Source organism: Cucurbita moschata, unplaced genomic scaffold (assembly GCF_002738365.1).
Source record: "Cucurbita moschata cultivar Rifu unplaced genomic scaffold, Cmos_1.0 Cmo_Scf00023, whole genome shotgun sequence".
Taxonomy (NCBI): Eukaryota; Viridiplantae; Streptophyta; class Magnoliopsida; order Cucurbitales; family Cucurbitaceae; genus Cucurbita; species Cucurbita moschata.
Genome location: NW_019268539.1, coordinates 2,664,578 through 2,681,659, shown reverse-complemented (window position 1 = coordinate 2,681,659; position 17,082 = coordinate 2,664,578). Strand labels below are relative to the sequence as shown.

At 39.2% G+C, this 17,082-nt stretch overlaps 2 protein-coding genes across 3 annotated transcripts; one reads left to right on the top strand and one right to left on the bottom strand.

The window, feature by feature from the left end:
* Nucleotides 1–127: 127 nt before the first annotated feature.
* Nucleotides 128–3,457, bottom strand: LOC111460084 (probable serine/threonine-protein kinase WNK9). Its single transcript, XM_023103179.1, has 7 exons — nt 3,218–3,457; nt 3,084–3,121; nt 2,769–2,996; nt 2,469–2,689; nt 1,713–1,870; nt 1,287–1,635; nt 128–1,213 (listed from the first exon to the last, which is right to left on the bottom strand). Exons 1-7 carry the CDS (start codon nt 3,296–3,298, stop codon nt 255–257), a joined length of 2,034 nt encoding a protein of 677 aa, XP_022958947.1. The 5' UTR covers nt 3,299–3,457; the 3' UTR covers nt 128–254.
* Nucleotides 3,458–8,615: 5,158 nt separating this feature from the next.
* On the top strand, nt 8,616–17,080 carry LOC111460085 (primary amine oxidase-like). 2 transcript variants are annotated; one of them, XM_023103180.1, is made up of 6 exons: nt 8,616–9,437; nt 9,739–10,123; nt 10,195–10,308; nt 10,397–10,935; nt 11,669–11,852; nt 16,775–17,080. In XM_023103180.1, exons 1-6 carry the CDS (start codon nt 8,644–8,646, stop codon nt 16,787–16,789), a joined length of 2,031 nt encoding a protein of 676 aa, XP_022958948.1. In that variant the 5' UTR covers nt 8,616–8,643; the 3' UTR covers nt 16,790–17,080. The 2 variants fall into 2 exon arrangements, with proteins under 2 accessions (XP_022958948.1, XP_022958949.1); XM_023103181.1 differs by lacking the exon at nt 11,669–11,852 and having other exon boundaries at nt 16,591–17,080.
* Nucleotides 17,081–17,082: the final 2 nt, after the last annotated feature.

Here is a 17,082-nt window from a genome sequence, read left to right as displayed (position 1 = left end):
GGGGGTTGGTAAAGAGCCACCACAGCCTCACATTAAAAGTTATGGCGTGCCTTTAATACCCAACCAAGTTGCCCAACTTGGGCGTTGCAGCCGCAATCAAGCTCATGCCATATTCAATACACGAGTCTTCAAAGGGCATCTTTGCTTGCCAGTCGACAACCAAATAAGGCCAACACACCTCATAATCTCAAAAGGGTATCTACACATTCAAACAAATAGGCCATCTTTTATGATACCCATTAGGATTCCTTGTTCTAAAAGTCTATAGCATCAACAGGAAGTGAGGTTGCTCTTTGTAGAGAATGAGGTAACAATGTCCCTGCATAGAAGCTCTTGGCCGTAATCATCAGCTCGGGACTACCCGACTCGTCGACATCGAAGCTGTCGTCTTGAAAGGTTCGGTTTTCCAACACACTGTCAGCAGCAATATGGGGGGAATGTGAAGTGATACCAGCCTTATGTCTTGCTGCTTCATTGATATTTGGTGAAAGCAACGATACGAAAGCTCCACGGTTGGTCTCGGCAAGGTTCGGATTCGGCTGTAAGCTGAAAGATTTGACCTTGACTCCTAATTGTTGATCCCTTAGCTCCCTCAACTGCATTTGATATTTAGCCTTGAGCCATCTTAGTTCTTGTCGAATCTCGTTCTCGGGATCATCGGCAAACGACACCAAACGATTCGATGAGCTCGAGTTTCTCGTTCGGAATTCTGTTTGGTGATCATTATTGTTCTTATGTACACTACTTTCTTCCTTCTTGAGCTTCAGCTGTTCTGATGCTCCTCCATGTGATTCATTGCCATCTCGCTGCGCCCAAATATCGGCATAATGGATATCGCTCGGATTCTCCGATGACCCATTGAATTGTTCCGATCCCTCAACTTGATATGTAATCTCCTCAAAACGTCCATGGATAGAAGCACAGCCATGATCCTCAGAACACTGAAGAACGTGTAGGTTCTTCGTCGTCGGATGGTTCGGTGAAACGTAATCCAAAGCCGAACCGTTTAAAGCACAATTGTGACAAACATTAGCATCAGAGCTTGTTCCTCTCTTCCATTCTGGCACCAATGTAGCTATCTCATCATCTATCATATCAGCAATCTTCTTCACATCTTGATCAGTAATATCAAGCTCAGAAACCATCTCATTTGCAACACTTAAAGCACTATCATTCTCTAAATCGAACGGGAAGTAGATGTTTCGTATTCGACCTGCAAAACGACATACCAAATTAGATTTACCGTAACCCATCATCTTAAACTTTCGTTCTTCGTTCTTCTTTACCTTCTTTATCCGCAATCCGAAGCCGTAGAAATATATCGTCGTCGCCTCTTCTTCTCCCTTTAATAGTGATATCAACATCTGCCAAATGCTCATCGTCTTGACACGAAAAAAGATCGATTTCGCTCACTTCGTTATCAATCAAACAGTAATCCAAACCATTATTCACTTCATCATATTCAGAATAGTAATCTATTGGCGTGAGTAAAGAATCACAACCATCAATTTGAAGAAAAGGGTCATTCAAAAGCTCTCTAGCAGACAGCCTAGTCGACACGGTAGCCAAGCATTTCTCGACGAAAACCCGAACCTCGAGATCCTTCACCTTATACAAAGCATCAGGCTTCTTCCCCTGAAAGGAAGATGTAAGAAACAAGCACCACAATGAACAAAACTTGAAGAAAATGAACATGAACATTGATATCTTACAGAGATAACTTTCTTGTAAATCTGAGCAGGGTGAGTGCATTCACTGTATGGATATTCAAAAGTAACCATCTCAAGGATACACATTCCAAAAGAATAGATATCAACCAATTCATTGTACTCCTCTTCATATATCTCTGGAGCCATAAACTCTGGTGTTCCTGAAATGATGAAGAATCAAACCCAGAAAATGAGGATTCTATGATGTTAGATTGTTGGGAGACGAGTCCCGTTAGCTAATTAAGGGGTTGATCATGATTTTATAAGTAAAGAATACATCTCCATTGGTACGAGGCCTTTTGGAGAAACCAAAAGCAAAACCATGAGAGCTTAGGCTCAAAGTAGACAATATCGTACAATTGTGGAGAGTCGTGGTTCCTAACATGGTATAAGAGTGATACCCTTAACTTAACCGTGTCAATAGAATCCTCGAACAAAAAAGTTGTGAGCCTCGAAAGCATAGTCAAAAGTGACTAAAATGTTAAACATAGAGTATACTTTGTTTGAGGGCTCCAGAGAAGGAGTCGAGTCTCGAGAGGTTGTTTAAGAGTTCCGTAGGCCTCAAGGGAGGCTCGATGGTGTACTTTGTTCGAGGGGAGGATTGTTGGGAGAGGAGCCCATCATGGGTTGATAAGCAAGAAATACATTACGAGGTCTTTTGGAGAAACCAAAAGCAAAACTACTCGAGCCGGCTCAAAATGGATAATATCATACTATTGTGGAGAGTCGGGGTTCCTAACACATGATTCAAGGACTTACCAACACATCGAACGGCATGGGATTTACGAAGAACAGCAGCAAGTCCAAGATCACCAATCTTGACTTCGCCTTGATTCCCATTAACAAAAATGTTATCACATTTAAGGTCTCTGTGGATTACAGGAGGATCATGGCTATGAAGATAATGAAGCCCTCTTAAAATCTGTCTGCACCAATGCTTCACAGCTCTGATATTCACTCTCTTGTGCTTCAGCCTGTATCTGCACAGACAAATTTGGTCGGAAAACATGTTTTTCGACAAACCCATTTGAGGAAAAACACCATGGAAACGAAACTCACTGTCTGAGAGTCCCGGAAGTGAACATCTCTGTAACGAAGTTAATGTTTCTATTGGCAGTGTCGACCCAGGAAGAACAGAATTTCATTATGTTCTTATGTTTTAGCGTCTTCAATAAATGGATTTCTCTGTATAGCCTCTCGAGATCTTCAGGGGTTTGAAGGAAATCACAGAGCTTCACTTGATTCCATGCCACTTCAATGCCATCGTATTCATCGAAAGCTCTGTAACTATTAGACAGAAAAACCCATTAGAACAGGAAGAACAGACATGTTGGAAGAAACAGAGGAGGGTGCTCTTTGTTGTTCTGTTCTTACACTGTCTTGGATGCTCCTTTGCCAAGAACATCATTGTACTGAAGAAAGCAATGGAACAAGACACAAAAAGGGTTCTTAGTAAAGATCAAAACTCGTTATTATGTAACACAAAACATGAGATTCTCCGAACATACTCTTCCATATCTGCCGGTGGGATCAACTTCGACATATTCAGAGTTGTCTGCTTCAGAATCTGTTGCTGTAGCGCCATTCATTCCTTTACCTTCGTCGAGGTGAGAGGATTTGTGGAAAATCTCTGAAGGAAAAAACAGAAATTTTGAAATGGGTTTTGTTTGGATGAGAAGAAGAGAGAGAAAGAAGAGAGAGAGAGAGAGACAGCCTAGGAAAGTTCACCAAGAGGACAAGGCTTAATTGCCAACTACTCAGAGCCAACGAAGCAGAGGATTTCAGAAACCAGTTAACCCCACTAAAAAGCCTCTCCTTCTCGCAATTCAACTAGTTGGGGCGAGCGTTTTCGTTGGCAAACTGCCTCGTGTTCACTTCTTTCGGACCCAGCTTCCTATAACACTCGTACTTTTCTCCAATTTACGTGTGACCCCCTAATCCACACTTCTTCGAGACTCAGTGTATTTGTTGGCACACCACCTCGTGTCTACCCCCTTCGGGCTCAGTGTCTTCGATGGTACTCGTTACCTTCTCCAATCGATGTGGGACCCCCAAATCCACCTCCCTTCAAGACCCATCGTCCTAGTTGTTGGCACACTGCCTCGTGTCCACCCCTCTTCAGACCCAGTGTCTTCGATGGCACTCTTTCCCTTCTCCAATCCACGTGGGACCCTCAAATCCACCTCCCTACAAAGCCCAACGTCCTTGTTAGCACACCGCCTCGTGTCCACCTCCTTCAGAGCTCAATCTCCTCGCTAACACATCATCTGCTGTCTGACTCTAATACCATTAGTAATATCATGGCCCAGTATCCTTGTTGGCACACCGCCTGGTGCCCACTTCCAACAGGGTTTAGCCTCCTCGCCTGCTATCTAGCTCTGATACCAATAATAACAGTTCAAGCTCAAGCCCACCACTGCCAGATATTGTTCTCTTTATGCTTTCTCTTCCAAGCTTCCACACCCTTATAAAGAATGTTCCGTTATCCTCTCCAACCGATATGGGATCTCACACTTCTACTCTTTCTCCTGTTTCATCACGAGCTATAGAACCCTAAAAAAACCAATAAATAACGATAAACTTCCCGATCTAAGATCCATAGAAGTTACAAAAAATCAAATATTTTTGGGTTGAAACGAAGAAAATCATGTGGTGGGGAGAGTGGAAGATCATCACGAAAATCTTCTGAAAACTTTGTTCATGGAAGTGGTAGAAGAAAGAAACATACTTTTTGCTTTTAAAGTGTAAAAAAGGAGCGATCTTTATCATTTTGTTGCACAAAAACCCTAAAGTTTTCAACTTTTTTGTTCAATTTTTGTGAAACTCAAACTATCTTTCATTTCATTCATTCATTTATGATAATATGTCTTGTCTTTTGGATTGCTCTATGTAATCTCTTCTCCCCACCCATTTAATGCTATAAATTATTTTTGTTTTATACCAATTTCTTCGTCGAATGCTCAAAATATCTACTTCCGATAATCTTGATTCTATCTGTAACGGTGAGTTTAAGTCCGTTGTTAGTAAATATTGTTCGTTTTGGTCCATTACGTTAGCCAAACTTTCAATTTTGATTCTAACTGTAACAATCAACCCAAGTACACCGCTATCAGACATTATCCGTTTTAGTCCATTACTATAAGTCGTGCCCAAACTTTCTATTTTGATTCTAACTATAATAACCAACTCCTCCGGTAGCAAATATTGTCTGTTTTGGTCCATTACAATGGTCAAGTCCCGCTCGAATTTTCAATTTTGATTCTAACTATAACAGCTAGCTCAAGTCCACTGCTAGCTGATATTGTCCGTTTTGTTCCATTACGATGGCCAAGTCCCACCCCAAGTCCACTATTATCATATAATGTTCGCTTTGGCCCATTCGTATGGTCAAGTCCAACCCAAACCTTCAATTTTGATTCTAATTGTAACAGTCAGCCCAAGTTCACTGTTAGCAGATATTATCCGTTACGTATCACCAAGTCCACGCGTTAGTAGATATTGTCCGCTTTTACCCGTTACGTATTGTCAAGTTCACACACTAAGAGATATTGTCTGTTTTGACCTATAACATATCACAGTTAGATCATAATCGTAAAGATTTCCCTCTCCAACCAATATGGGATCTCATAATCCGGGAGCCTAGCATCCTACTTCATTGTTCTTAAAAACGTCTACTTAAGAGAAATTTTCACACTCTTACAAGAAATATTTCGTTCCTCTCTCCAACTGATATGGTATCGTATCTCACTATCTCACACTAACCGGTCTCTAAACTTTTAATTTCGTGTCTAATAAATCATTTTTATATTCAACATACTTCCGAATTTACGAACTTACGAGACACAAAATTAAAAGTTATACTCGAATCAAAAAGAAAATAGACACGAAAATTAAAAGAAACAAACAAATGTCAAAGGAAACATGAAAGTATGGGAAAGCATGTTCATATGTCAATACCATGTTCACCAAAATGATAGACCAATAAGGGTGGTGTGTATGGGTGTTCGGATGCATCAATTTCAACCCTAAAAAATATTTCACGTGCAAATAGTTAGGTGCTTCATGTTACGGTCATGCTCGTCCAGGACGTGTTGTCCATGGCCACATGCCCATGACAAGCCAAACCCTTGTCATGTCTTTCCATTCTAGTGTTTTTCCTTTTGTAGTTCTAGGGCGTATGACACCTCAAAAATATCATGTTTAGGTCTGTCAGACATGAAATACTTCATAATGTACTATAGGCGTATGACTAGTTGTCAACTTCTCCCTACCCAAGGTTATATATGCTAAGCCGTTGTTATCTTTCTCTTGCTTGCTTATATAACGTCTCTTTCCAAAATCTCTCTCTCTCCTCGTTTTCTAAAACCTTCTTTTAAAACCGAGGCTAGAGGCTCGATCATACGTCGCTTTCCCATAGGTGACGCAAGAACAAATTGGCTTAGCTCACTTGCTGTTGGAAAGTAAGTGCTGCACAATCGCTAGTCCGCTGCCTTCGAAAGTGCGATTGTGTCACTTCACATCTAAAACCCAAAATTAATTCTCAAATAAATAAATAAAATTGTTCTGAGATTATATTCAAATAAATCATATATGGTTCGAGTTGCATATTTATCGATCGTAACTGTTCTAATATTTAGACAATAAGCGTGACTTACGAGTTTGTATTTTATATTCTAAAAAAAAAAATTATATTTCAAAGATTTGAATCGATGAAAAATATATACTTTTTAATTTACAAATTCAAATAAATTAAAAATAATCCAATATAGACTTGACGTTTTTTGGTCATACCGAATTTTTCTCGGAGTTTTGCATGTATTTTCCAAGTCAATTTTTCTATAAAAAAAAAAATTAAATCATGGAAATTTTATTTTGATTTTTCAACTCGTGACTATTCCGACATTACGAGTTCTTTTGTATAATCAAAATCGAATCTTTACGTCAACATCTATTTTAAAATTAGGCAATAGTTTGAATGAATCATACTATTCAAACCTAAAATGACTTGGTTTAATTTATAAAATTATATTACTCGGGAAAAAATCGAATTTTTTGAAAAGTATTCGACAATCAACATTCAAAATCTACGTGTCTAAACACATAAACAATACAGATGAAATCAAAGTTATCGTTAAAGTCTATCCTTTAGTTCTTTAAAACAACGTGTATATTTCACGACGTGTATGTGTTGTTGTTAAATGTATATTAACGATAATTGCAAGTAATTCTTATATTAACGATAAACGTCACTAAAAATGTATATTTCGTGTTATTATAGATTTCTGACTATTTTTTTAGAATAATTTTTTAAGGCCATTAAAGAAAAATATTTATTACACCGACTAGCCAACTAGCACGATGAATCGAGGTTATATAAAACGTGGTAAAAAACTATTTATTATTAGTAGAAAAAAATATATAAGTTCCAATTTAATAGTAAATTAATATAGTAATGACGTGGATTAATAATGGAATAAATCACTCAAATATAAGAAACACATGGGTACCTAACTTTGACCAGTATTTAATTATTATTATTATTTGTTTTTATTTGATAAATAAATAAAAAAAATAGATCAATTGGGCTTTGAACAGCCCATGAGCTTTGAACAATCACACAGCCCAACAAACCCCACTTAATATAAATCATAAATTTTCAATTTTTTATATAGTAAATCAGTGTTTTTTTTTTAATTTTAAATGTAAAATTACAAAAATTCATGAAATAAAATAAAAATTAATGTGAAAAATTTCAATTTGTAGAATATATTTGAAATAATAATAATAATAATAAAAGAAAAACAAGGTCGAATAAACGACAAAATCTTAATTATTATTGTTTTTACTTATGAAAGAAAGTAATAAATAATTAATAGGTTTTAATTGAATGCAAAATAAATTCATTTGCAAGTCAAATACGTTTTATATTAAATGATCTATTAAAATTAGAGTAAATTTATTTTAATTTTAAAATATTAGACTTTTTGGCAAAAAGATAACAAATTAACCATTAAAATTAATTTAAGAATAAATTTAATAACAACTTTATTATTTATTTATTTGATTCTTTCTTATTACGGTTTCCTTCGAATTATTAGTTAAATTATAAAAATAAAGTTTTTTAATTTTCAAAATTTGGCTGATGTTTTTTATAAACTCAAATTTAAAAAAAAAATTAAATTGATGTATTTGTACAAATTTGACATATATTAATGTATTTTTATTCAAATTTGTGATGTTAGATTAATTTAGTTTCAAGTTTCACAAATTATACTTAGTCATACTACCGGTATGTATGGGTTGGGTTTGTAAAATATTTTGAATCAACTCAAAATTTTGAGTTAGTTGGATCAGTAACTCGAGTAACCTGAATAATTCACAACTTAACTCAACCGAATGCTCTATTTTCAAAGTTATGTTGGATTTAGTTACGAGGTTATTTTTTTAATTATTAAAAAAAAAAGAAACCTATATTTATTTATAATACATGTTACATTAATAACTGAATTCTAAATCGTATATCAAATATTCACAAACCACCACATTATTAACTTGACTAAAAATATCAATCATTCTTAATTTTATAATAATCTTAAAATTAAAATACCGTCGAGTTAAGTTGTAACCACAATATGGGGTTAGTAGAGTATGGACTCCCGAACCAACCCAAATTTTTAATATTTTAAAAAATTAACTAAATCTAAATCGAAAATATATATAGCCTAGGTTCGTCCACGTTTTTTTTTTCTCCTCTTATATTAATTTGACGGTTCGAGACTCTTATTTTTTCTAATATTTTAATTTCATTAAATTTGGTCTTTGACTTTAATTAAATATTGTAGGCAAAGCTTCCACTATATTTATCAACTAATTTCTGTAAAAAAAATATCTATTTTTATTATATTTGAATTTACATAAAGAAATCCAAAAAAAAATGGCAAAATTTAGCCACTCCAAACTCAATCTCTTCTTCCTCCTGCTACTAATTTCCCTCCTGACCACGGCCGCCGCCCCGGCCGGCCGCCGTCACCCTCTGGACCCACTCTCATCGGACGAAATCGAACTCATACGATCACTCGTCATCAACTCTATTCGCAACCTCTCCACCACCGACGTCACGTTTCAATACGTCGCCCTCACCGATCCCAACAAGCAATATGTACTCTCATGGCTCTCAAACCCCAAAACCTCGCCGCCACCCCGACGCGCCACAGCCATCGTCCGTTACAACAGTTCCACACACGAGATCCTCATAGACCTGGACAAAAAAGCTATAATCTCGAACCGGGTCTACTCCGGTCCAGCCTACTCTATGTTCACATTAAGTGAGCTGTTAGACGCCGTCGCTCTTCCGCAGTCCCACCCACCGTTCGTGGCGGCGATGAACAAGAGAAGGCTGAAAGTGAAAGATGTAATTTGCGCGTGTTATAGCGTTGGGTGGTTCGGGGAAAAAATGAAGCAAAGAAGGATGGTAAAGCTTCAATGTTATTATTCAAATGGGAGTGTCAATTTGTACATGAGGCCAGTGGAAGGCGTGACCGTGACCGTCGATCTCGATCAGATGAAGATTATTGGGTTTCGAGATCGATACGAGGCTCCGGTGCCAAAAGCCGATGGAACTGAATACAGACCATCTATGCTCAAGCCGCCATTTTTGCCACCTTTGAACGGAGTTAAGATGGTGCAGCCGGAAGGACCCAGCTTCAAAGTCAACGATCACACAATTAGGTAAGTTTCAAAACACTGTTCTTAACCTTTATACATGGCTCTGCTAGCTTACGGCTTAGGCTAAATAACAGTAAATTATCATAAACAAATAGTAAATAAGTAGGCAAGTATGGCTCTGCTAGCTTACCGCTTAGGCTAAATAACAGTAAATTATCATAAACAGTAAATAGTAAATAAGTAGGTAAGTAAAAACACTTATATGGTAAATATTATAATTGGTAAAGCTATATATATATTTTTTTTTTTTTGTTTATCTCGATTAAGTTGTTGATCAACATGGGATTGTTTGAAAATGGACCAGTTGGTCAAACTGGGAATTACACGTAGGATTCGACAAGAGAGCTGGACCAATCATATCGCTAGCATCAATCTATGACCTGGAAAAGCAAAAGCGCCGACAAGTAATGTACAAAGGTTTCATATCGGAGCTGTTCGTACCCTACATGGATTTAACCGAAGAATGGTATTACCGAACATTTTTCGACGTGGGCGAATACGGCTTGGGGCAGTACGCAGCGTCATTAGAGCCACTCAGAGACTGCCCGGAAAATGCAGTGTTTATGGACACGTACATCGCTGCCGGAGATGGGAGGCCGATGAAGATGGCCAACACTTTCTGTATATTCGAACGCCACGCCGGTGATATCATGTGGCGTCACACCGAGCGCGCCATTCCAAATAGAATAGTAAGTTCACTTTTTAGTGCGCAATCGTTAAAGATTCGGGAATTCTTAGATGAATTCGGTTTGATTTGCAGATTAAAGAGACGAGGGCGGAAGTGAGCTTGGTGGTGAGGATGGTGGCTACTGTGGCTAATTATGACTATGTTTTGGACTGGGAATTTAAGCAGAGCGGCTCCATTATTGCTACTGTAAGCTCTAATTGAGATCGAATGTATAAATAATTTAACTGATTACGACTATATAAAATATATTCGATAATATATTCGATAACTACAGGTTGGGTTAACGGGTTTGCTAGGAGTGAAGGCATCAAAATACACTCACAGAGACCAAATAGAGGAGGAAGTGTACGGCACGTTGATAGCCGAGAATACGATTGGGGTCAACCATGACCACTTCTTCACCTACTATCTCGATCTCGACGTCGACGGCGGCACCAACTCGTTCGTTAAATCCAACCTCCGCACTGTCCGACCACCGAATCCCGATAACCCTAGGAAGAGCTATTGGACGGTGGTCTCCGAGACGGCGAAAACAGAGGCGGATGCGAGGATCAAATTTGGGCGTCAAGAGGCGGAGTTGGTGGTTGTTAACCCTAATCGGAGGACTAGAATGGGGAATCCTGTCGGGTACCGTTTGATTCCGAAGTCGACGGTGGGTCCCCTTCTGAGTGTTGACGATTACCCCCAAATTAGGGCGGCGTTCACGAATTACAATGTGTGGGTTACACCGTATAATATCTCTGAGAAATGGGCCTCTGGGCTCTACACAGATCAGAGCCGTGGAAATGATACCTTGGCTACTTGGACTCTCAGGTAAACCGTCTGATTCAAGCCCACTGAAACCAAGTTTATAACCTTGTAACACCCAACCCACCACTATTGTCTTTTTTCCTCAAAATTTTAAAATTTTTAGGTTTCGTTTGGATGTCCACCGTGGCGTCTAGTATCTACACTGTCTCACGACTCGATATGGGATCTCATAATCCATCTCCTTGAGAGTCCAGCATCCTTGCTGTCACACGGCTTAGTGTGGGATCTCACAATCCACCCCTTGAGGGTCCAACATCCTTACTGTCACACGGCTTGGTGGGGGATCTCACAATCCACCCCCTTGAGGGTCCAGCATCCTTGCTGTCACATGGCTTGGTGTGGGATCTCACAATCCACCCCCTTGAGGGTCTAGCATCCTTGCTGTCACACGGCTTGGTGTGCGCTCTCACAATCCACCTCCTTGAGTGTCCAGCGTCTTCGTTGGCACACAACTCGGTGTTTGGCTCTGATACCATTTATAATGACCCAAGCCCAACGCTAGTTAATATTGTCCTATTTGAACTTTTCCTTAAGGTTTTAAAACCGTTTTCCTACAACTAGCATATATATTATCCTTTTGGGGCTTTCTCTCCTAGGTTTTCCCTCAATGTTTTAAAACTCTTCCCCACCGTTCGTAGATATTACTCGCAAGGTTTTAAAACGTGTCGATTAGATAAAGGTTTCTAAATTTGTAATATGTAAGCACGAACCTATGTGGATGAGTTGATGAACGCAGGAACAGGGAGATAGAGAACAAGGACATAGTAATGTGGTACACTCTCGGAGTTCATCATGCACCTTGCCAAGAAGATTTCCCATTAATGCCAACGCTCACCACTGGGTTTGAGTTGAGACCGACCAATTTCTTCGAGAGCAATCCAGTGCTTAAAGTCACCCCTCCCCGCCCGCTCAACCGCTCCGTTTGTGCTCACTGAAACCATAACTACCTCATTGAATTGTACTTCATAAAGACCTTCTATGTCATGAGAGCTCTCGTGATCAAATAAATTTACATCGTGTATATTCGAATAACACTTCTCTCCCTCTGTAAATGTCATGTCTGTGTGAATAAGCTCTCTTTTTTTCACTTCCATTATTCAATAAAGAAGAAAGATCGATAAACGTTTAAGTATGACTTTGATACCGCGTTAGGAACCACAATCGCGCTACTCTTGTATCCTATTAGGATCCTCAACCCTCTACATTGAGTGCCCTACTGATTGAGGGCATACCTACTCTTATACCATGTTTGAAACTACGACCATAGGTTGAGTTCGATGTAACACTTTTGAGTTGATTGAGTTGTTCTGACCAAAAAACCTCGTTTCTTCTCTCTCTCTCCATCCACTTTTTTTCTCTCTCCTCCTTTTTCTCTCTTAAATTTCTCTAATAATTTAATTTAGTTAAATTTAATTTTTCAATTTAATTAAATAAAGTGGGCTAAGCTTCGCTAATTTTAAAATATTATATTATTTTATAGATGAAAAAAAAAATATATATATATATAAAAATATAACAAAAAAATTAAAAAAAGAATAATTGACACGTGTGATTATGTAATTGGACGAGGCAGAAAACATTGTTATTATATTTGAATTTTCAAAAAAGAAAATCCCAAAAAAAAATGGCAAAGTTTAACCCCACAAAACTCTCTCTCTTTTTCCTCCCACTCCTCGTTTCCCTCCTCTCCGCCGCCGCCGCCGCCGTCCGCCGTCACCCTCTGGACTCACTCTCACCGGACGAATTCGATCTCATCCGGTCACTCATCACCGACTCCCTCCCCAACCCCTCCACCACCAACGTCACCTTCCAATACGTCGCCCTCGCCGATCCCAACAAGCAATCTCTACTCTCATGGCACTCAAACCCCAAAACCCCACCGCCGCCCCGACGCGCCGCCGCCACCGTCCGTTGCAACAGTGCCACACACGAGATCCTCATAGACCTGGGCAAAAAAGCTATAATCTCGAACCGGGTCTACTCCGGTCCAGCCTACGCGCCGTTTACATTCGAGGAGCAGTTCGCCGCCGCCGCTCTTCCGCCGTCACACCCACCGTTCGCGGCGGCGATGAAAAAGAGAGGGCTGAAAATGGAAGAGGTGGTTTGCGCGTGTTTTAGCGTTGGATGGTTTGGGGAAAAGAGAAAGCAAAAGAGGACGGTGAAGGTTCAGTGTTACTATTTGGATGGGAGTGTGAATTTGTACATGAGACCGGTGGAAGGCGTAACGGTGACCGTCGATCTCGATCAGATGAAGATTATTGGGTTTCGAGATAGATATGAGGCTCCGATTCCGAAGGCCGATGGAACCGATTACAGAGAATCGATGCTCAAGCCGCCATTTTTGCCTCCTTTGAATGGAATAAAGATGGTGCAGCCGGAAGGCCCCAGCTTTAGAGTCAACGGCCACTCCATTAGGTGAGCTTACGATTAGCGTAAATGTCCCATTACATATCTATCGAATATTGTCTTATTTGAGCTTTTTTTCTCATGTTTCGCCTCAACGTTTTTAAAACGTTTTCACATCCTAGGCTTTTCCTTTCGAGTTTTCTTTCAAGATTTTTAAAAGGTTTTCACACCCTCTTTTCCCTCTCGGGAAGTTGTCCACACCCTGTTTTCTCTCTCGAGCTTCCCCTTAAGGTTTTCATACCCTATTTTTCCTCTCGGGCTTCCACTTGGAATTTTAAAAGGTTTCCACACCCTGTTTGACCTCTCAGAAAGTCCACATTTCCACACCTTGCTTTCCCTTTTGGATAGTCCACACCTTGATTTCCCTCTCGAGAAATCCACACTCTATTTTTTCTCGTGGGCTTCCCGTTTTTAAAAGGCGTCGGCAAGGAATGTTTAGTTCTCCTCAATCCGACCTCACAATTAGTTTAAAAAAATAATAACCAGAACACATCCTTAAAAGAATCTAAATTATTGACACGAAAGTTTGAAAACTGAGCAGTTGGTCAAACTGGAAATTACACTTGGGCTTCGACGAGAGAGCAGGACCAATCATATCGCTAGCATCGATCTATGACATGGAAAAGCAAAAGCACCGACAAGTACTATACAGAGCTTTCATATCAGAGCTGTTCGTACCCTACATGGATTTAACCCAAGAATGGTCCTACCGGACGTTCTTCGACTCCGGCGAGTACGGCTTCGGGCAGTGCGCAGTGCCGTTAGAGCCACTCAGAGACTGCCCAGAAAACGCAGTGTTTATGGACACGTACATGGCGGCCGGAGATGGGAGGCCGGTAAAGATGCCCAACACGTTCTGTATCTTTGAACGCCACGCCGGTGATATCATGTGGCGGCACACGGAGGGCACCATTCCCAATAGAGTTGTAAGTTCACTTTTTACGTTCACAAAATTCCGGCGAATCTGAGCCGTTGGGCTTAGGGTTTTGGGCTCATTTGCAGGTCAGAGAGACAAGGCCGGAAGTTAGCTTGGTGGTGAGGATGGTGGCGGCTGTCGGCAACTATGATTATATTGTCGATTGGGAATTTAAGCAGAGCGGCTCCATTATTGCAAACGTAAGTCAATTAAAATATTTTTAAAATTTTAAATTTACTTTTAAATATCCTAAAATTAAAAATAACTTTTAAAAAATTTCATTAATACCCCTTTAAAAAATTATAGATTATTTACAAAAATAAAAAAAATAAAATTAATTTTTTATCATATAATATTAATAAATTTTTAAAAATAAATTAGTTATCATATAATATTAATAAATAGGTTTTAAAAATTTTCATCAATACCATTTAAAATTTTTAAGATGAGAATTATTCCGTTTAAAAAAACACCTAAAATTTTAAATTAACAAAAAAAATATATATATATATATATATTATATATTTTAGAAAGTTTTTAAAATTAATATATAGGATAATAAAAAAAATTTAACAAAATTTTATAGTTTTTTTATATGTTTAAAGGTATTTATATAAATTTTAAAAATTTATAGGTATTTTTTAATCGATTTCATTAATATATTATGAATAAAAAAAATTAAAATTAATAATTATTATTGACAGGTCGGGTTAACGGGTTTGCTGGAAGTAAGGGCATCAAAATACACTCACAGTGACCAAATAAAGGAGGAAGTCTACGGCGCGTTGATATCGGAGAATACGATCGGCGTCCGCCATGACCACTTCCTCATCTACCATCTCGATCTCGACATCGACGGCGGCCCCAACTCCTTCGTCAAATCCAACCTCCGCACAGTCCGACCACGGAGCTCCGATTCCCCTAGGAAGAGCTATTGGACGGTGGTCTCCGAGACGGCCAGAACAGAGGCCGATGCGAGGATCAAATTCGGCAGTCAAGCGGCGGAGTTGGCGGTTGTTAATCCCAATCGGAGGTCCAGATTGGGGAATCCCGTCGGGTACCGTCTGATTCCGAAGTCGGCGGCGGGTCCCCTTATGAGTGTTGACGATTACCCCCAAATTAGGGCAGCGTTCACGAATTACGATGTGTGGGTTACACCGTATAATAGCTCTGAGAAATGGGCCTCTGGGCTCTACACAGATCAGAGCCGTGGAGATGATACCTTGGCGACTTGGAGTCTAAGGTAAGCCGTCTGATTAAAGTAATCTAAATTAATTTAATTGTTTTAGTTAGCTTAATAAAAGGATTTATGCATGTGATTAGGTTAAGTTAAATCATTTTATAGCCACTGTTTGGACAGTACATTTATGATTAATTTAACATAAATAACATGTGCTATGTACCTAGTGGGATACACAAACTTCTAGGTAAAATAAACAAAATTTTCTATTAAATATAGAGGTCGTGTCGTTTCGACCATAATTGTAACAGCCCGAGCCCACTTTAATCAGATATTGGTTGTTTTGGCCTGTTACATATCACTGTTAGCCTCACGTTTTCACACCTATGTAAGGAATGTTCATTCCTCTCTCCGATATGAGATTTCATAATCCACTCGAGTTCCCATATAAAAAAGGTTTGTTCCCTTCTCCAACTAATGTGAGATGAGATCTCATAATCCATCTTAGCTCCCCATATAAGCAATGCTTGTTTCCCTCTCCAACCGAGGTGGGATCTCACAATCAACCACAGTGCCACTCTTCAACTGAAGTGAGGTCTTATAATCCACCTCAGTTCCCCTCTCCAACTGACGTGGGCTCTCACAATCCACCCCAATTCCCCACTCCAATCGATGTGGGATCTCATAATCCACCCCAATTCCTCTTTTCAATCGATGTGGGATCTCGCAACCCAGTCCCTTAGGGGCCTAACATTCTCGCTGGCCTACTTGGTGTCTTGGTGTCTAGCTTGGGGGCCTAAAATCCTCGCTGGTACACCATATGGTGTCTTGGTGTCTAACTCTGATATCATTTGTAATAACCCAAACCCCCACTGTTAGCAAATATTGTCCGTTTTAGCTCGTTACACATTGTCGTCAGTCTCACGTTTTTAAAACATGTTTTCTAGGGAGAGGATCCACACCCTTTATAAGAAATGCTTTGTTCCCCTCTCTAATCGATGTGGGATCTTACAATAGTTTAATTTGATTACGTAGATTGTACATCATCACAAAGCTATCTCCTATTAGTTTGGACACGGTTTCAATTTGATCTATATAGATTGACCTTAGTTTAGAGTCTAAGCAAGAACATATTTGAATGTGCTGATGAACGCAGGAATAGGGAGATAGAGGAGAAGGACATAGTGATGTGGTACACCATGGGGTTTCATCATGTGCCTTGCCAAGAAGATTTCCCATTAATGCCAACGCTTAGCCGTGGGTTTGAGCTAAGGCCAACCAATTTCTTCGAGAGCAATCCTGTTCTTAAAGCCACCCCTCCTCGCCCAATCAACTGCACCATTTGCCCTCTTTGATGAACTCAATTGAATTATGAAAGTCCCACCTCGACTAATTTATGGAATAATCATGGGTTTATAATCAATGAATACTCTTTCCATCGGTATGAGGCATTTTTGGGAAGTTCAAAGCAAAACCATGAGAGTTTATGTTTAAAGTGGACAATATCATACTATTATTGAGAGTCGTGTTCGTCTAACACTCATAATTACCTCCTTTGATTCTACTTTAAGACTCTGATAGTCAAATGACACTTGCTCTCAATGCAAGAAAACACAGAATTGTATACAATAAGTTGTCCTTTTTCACA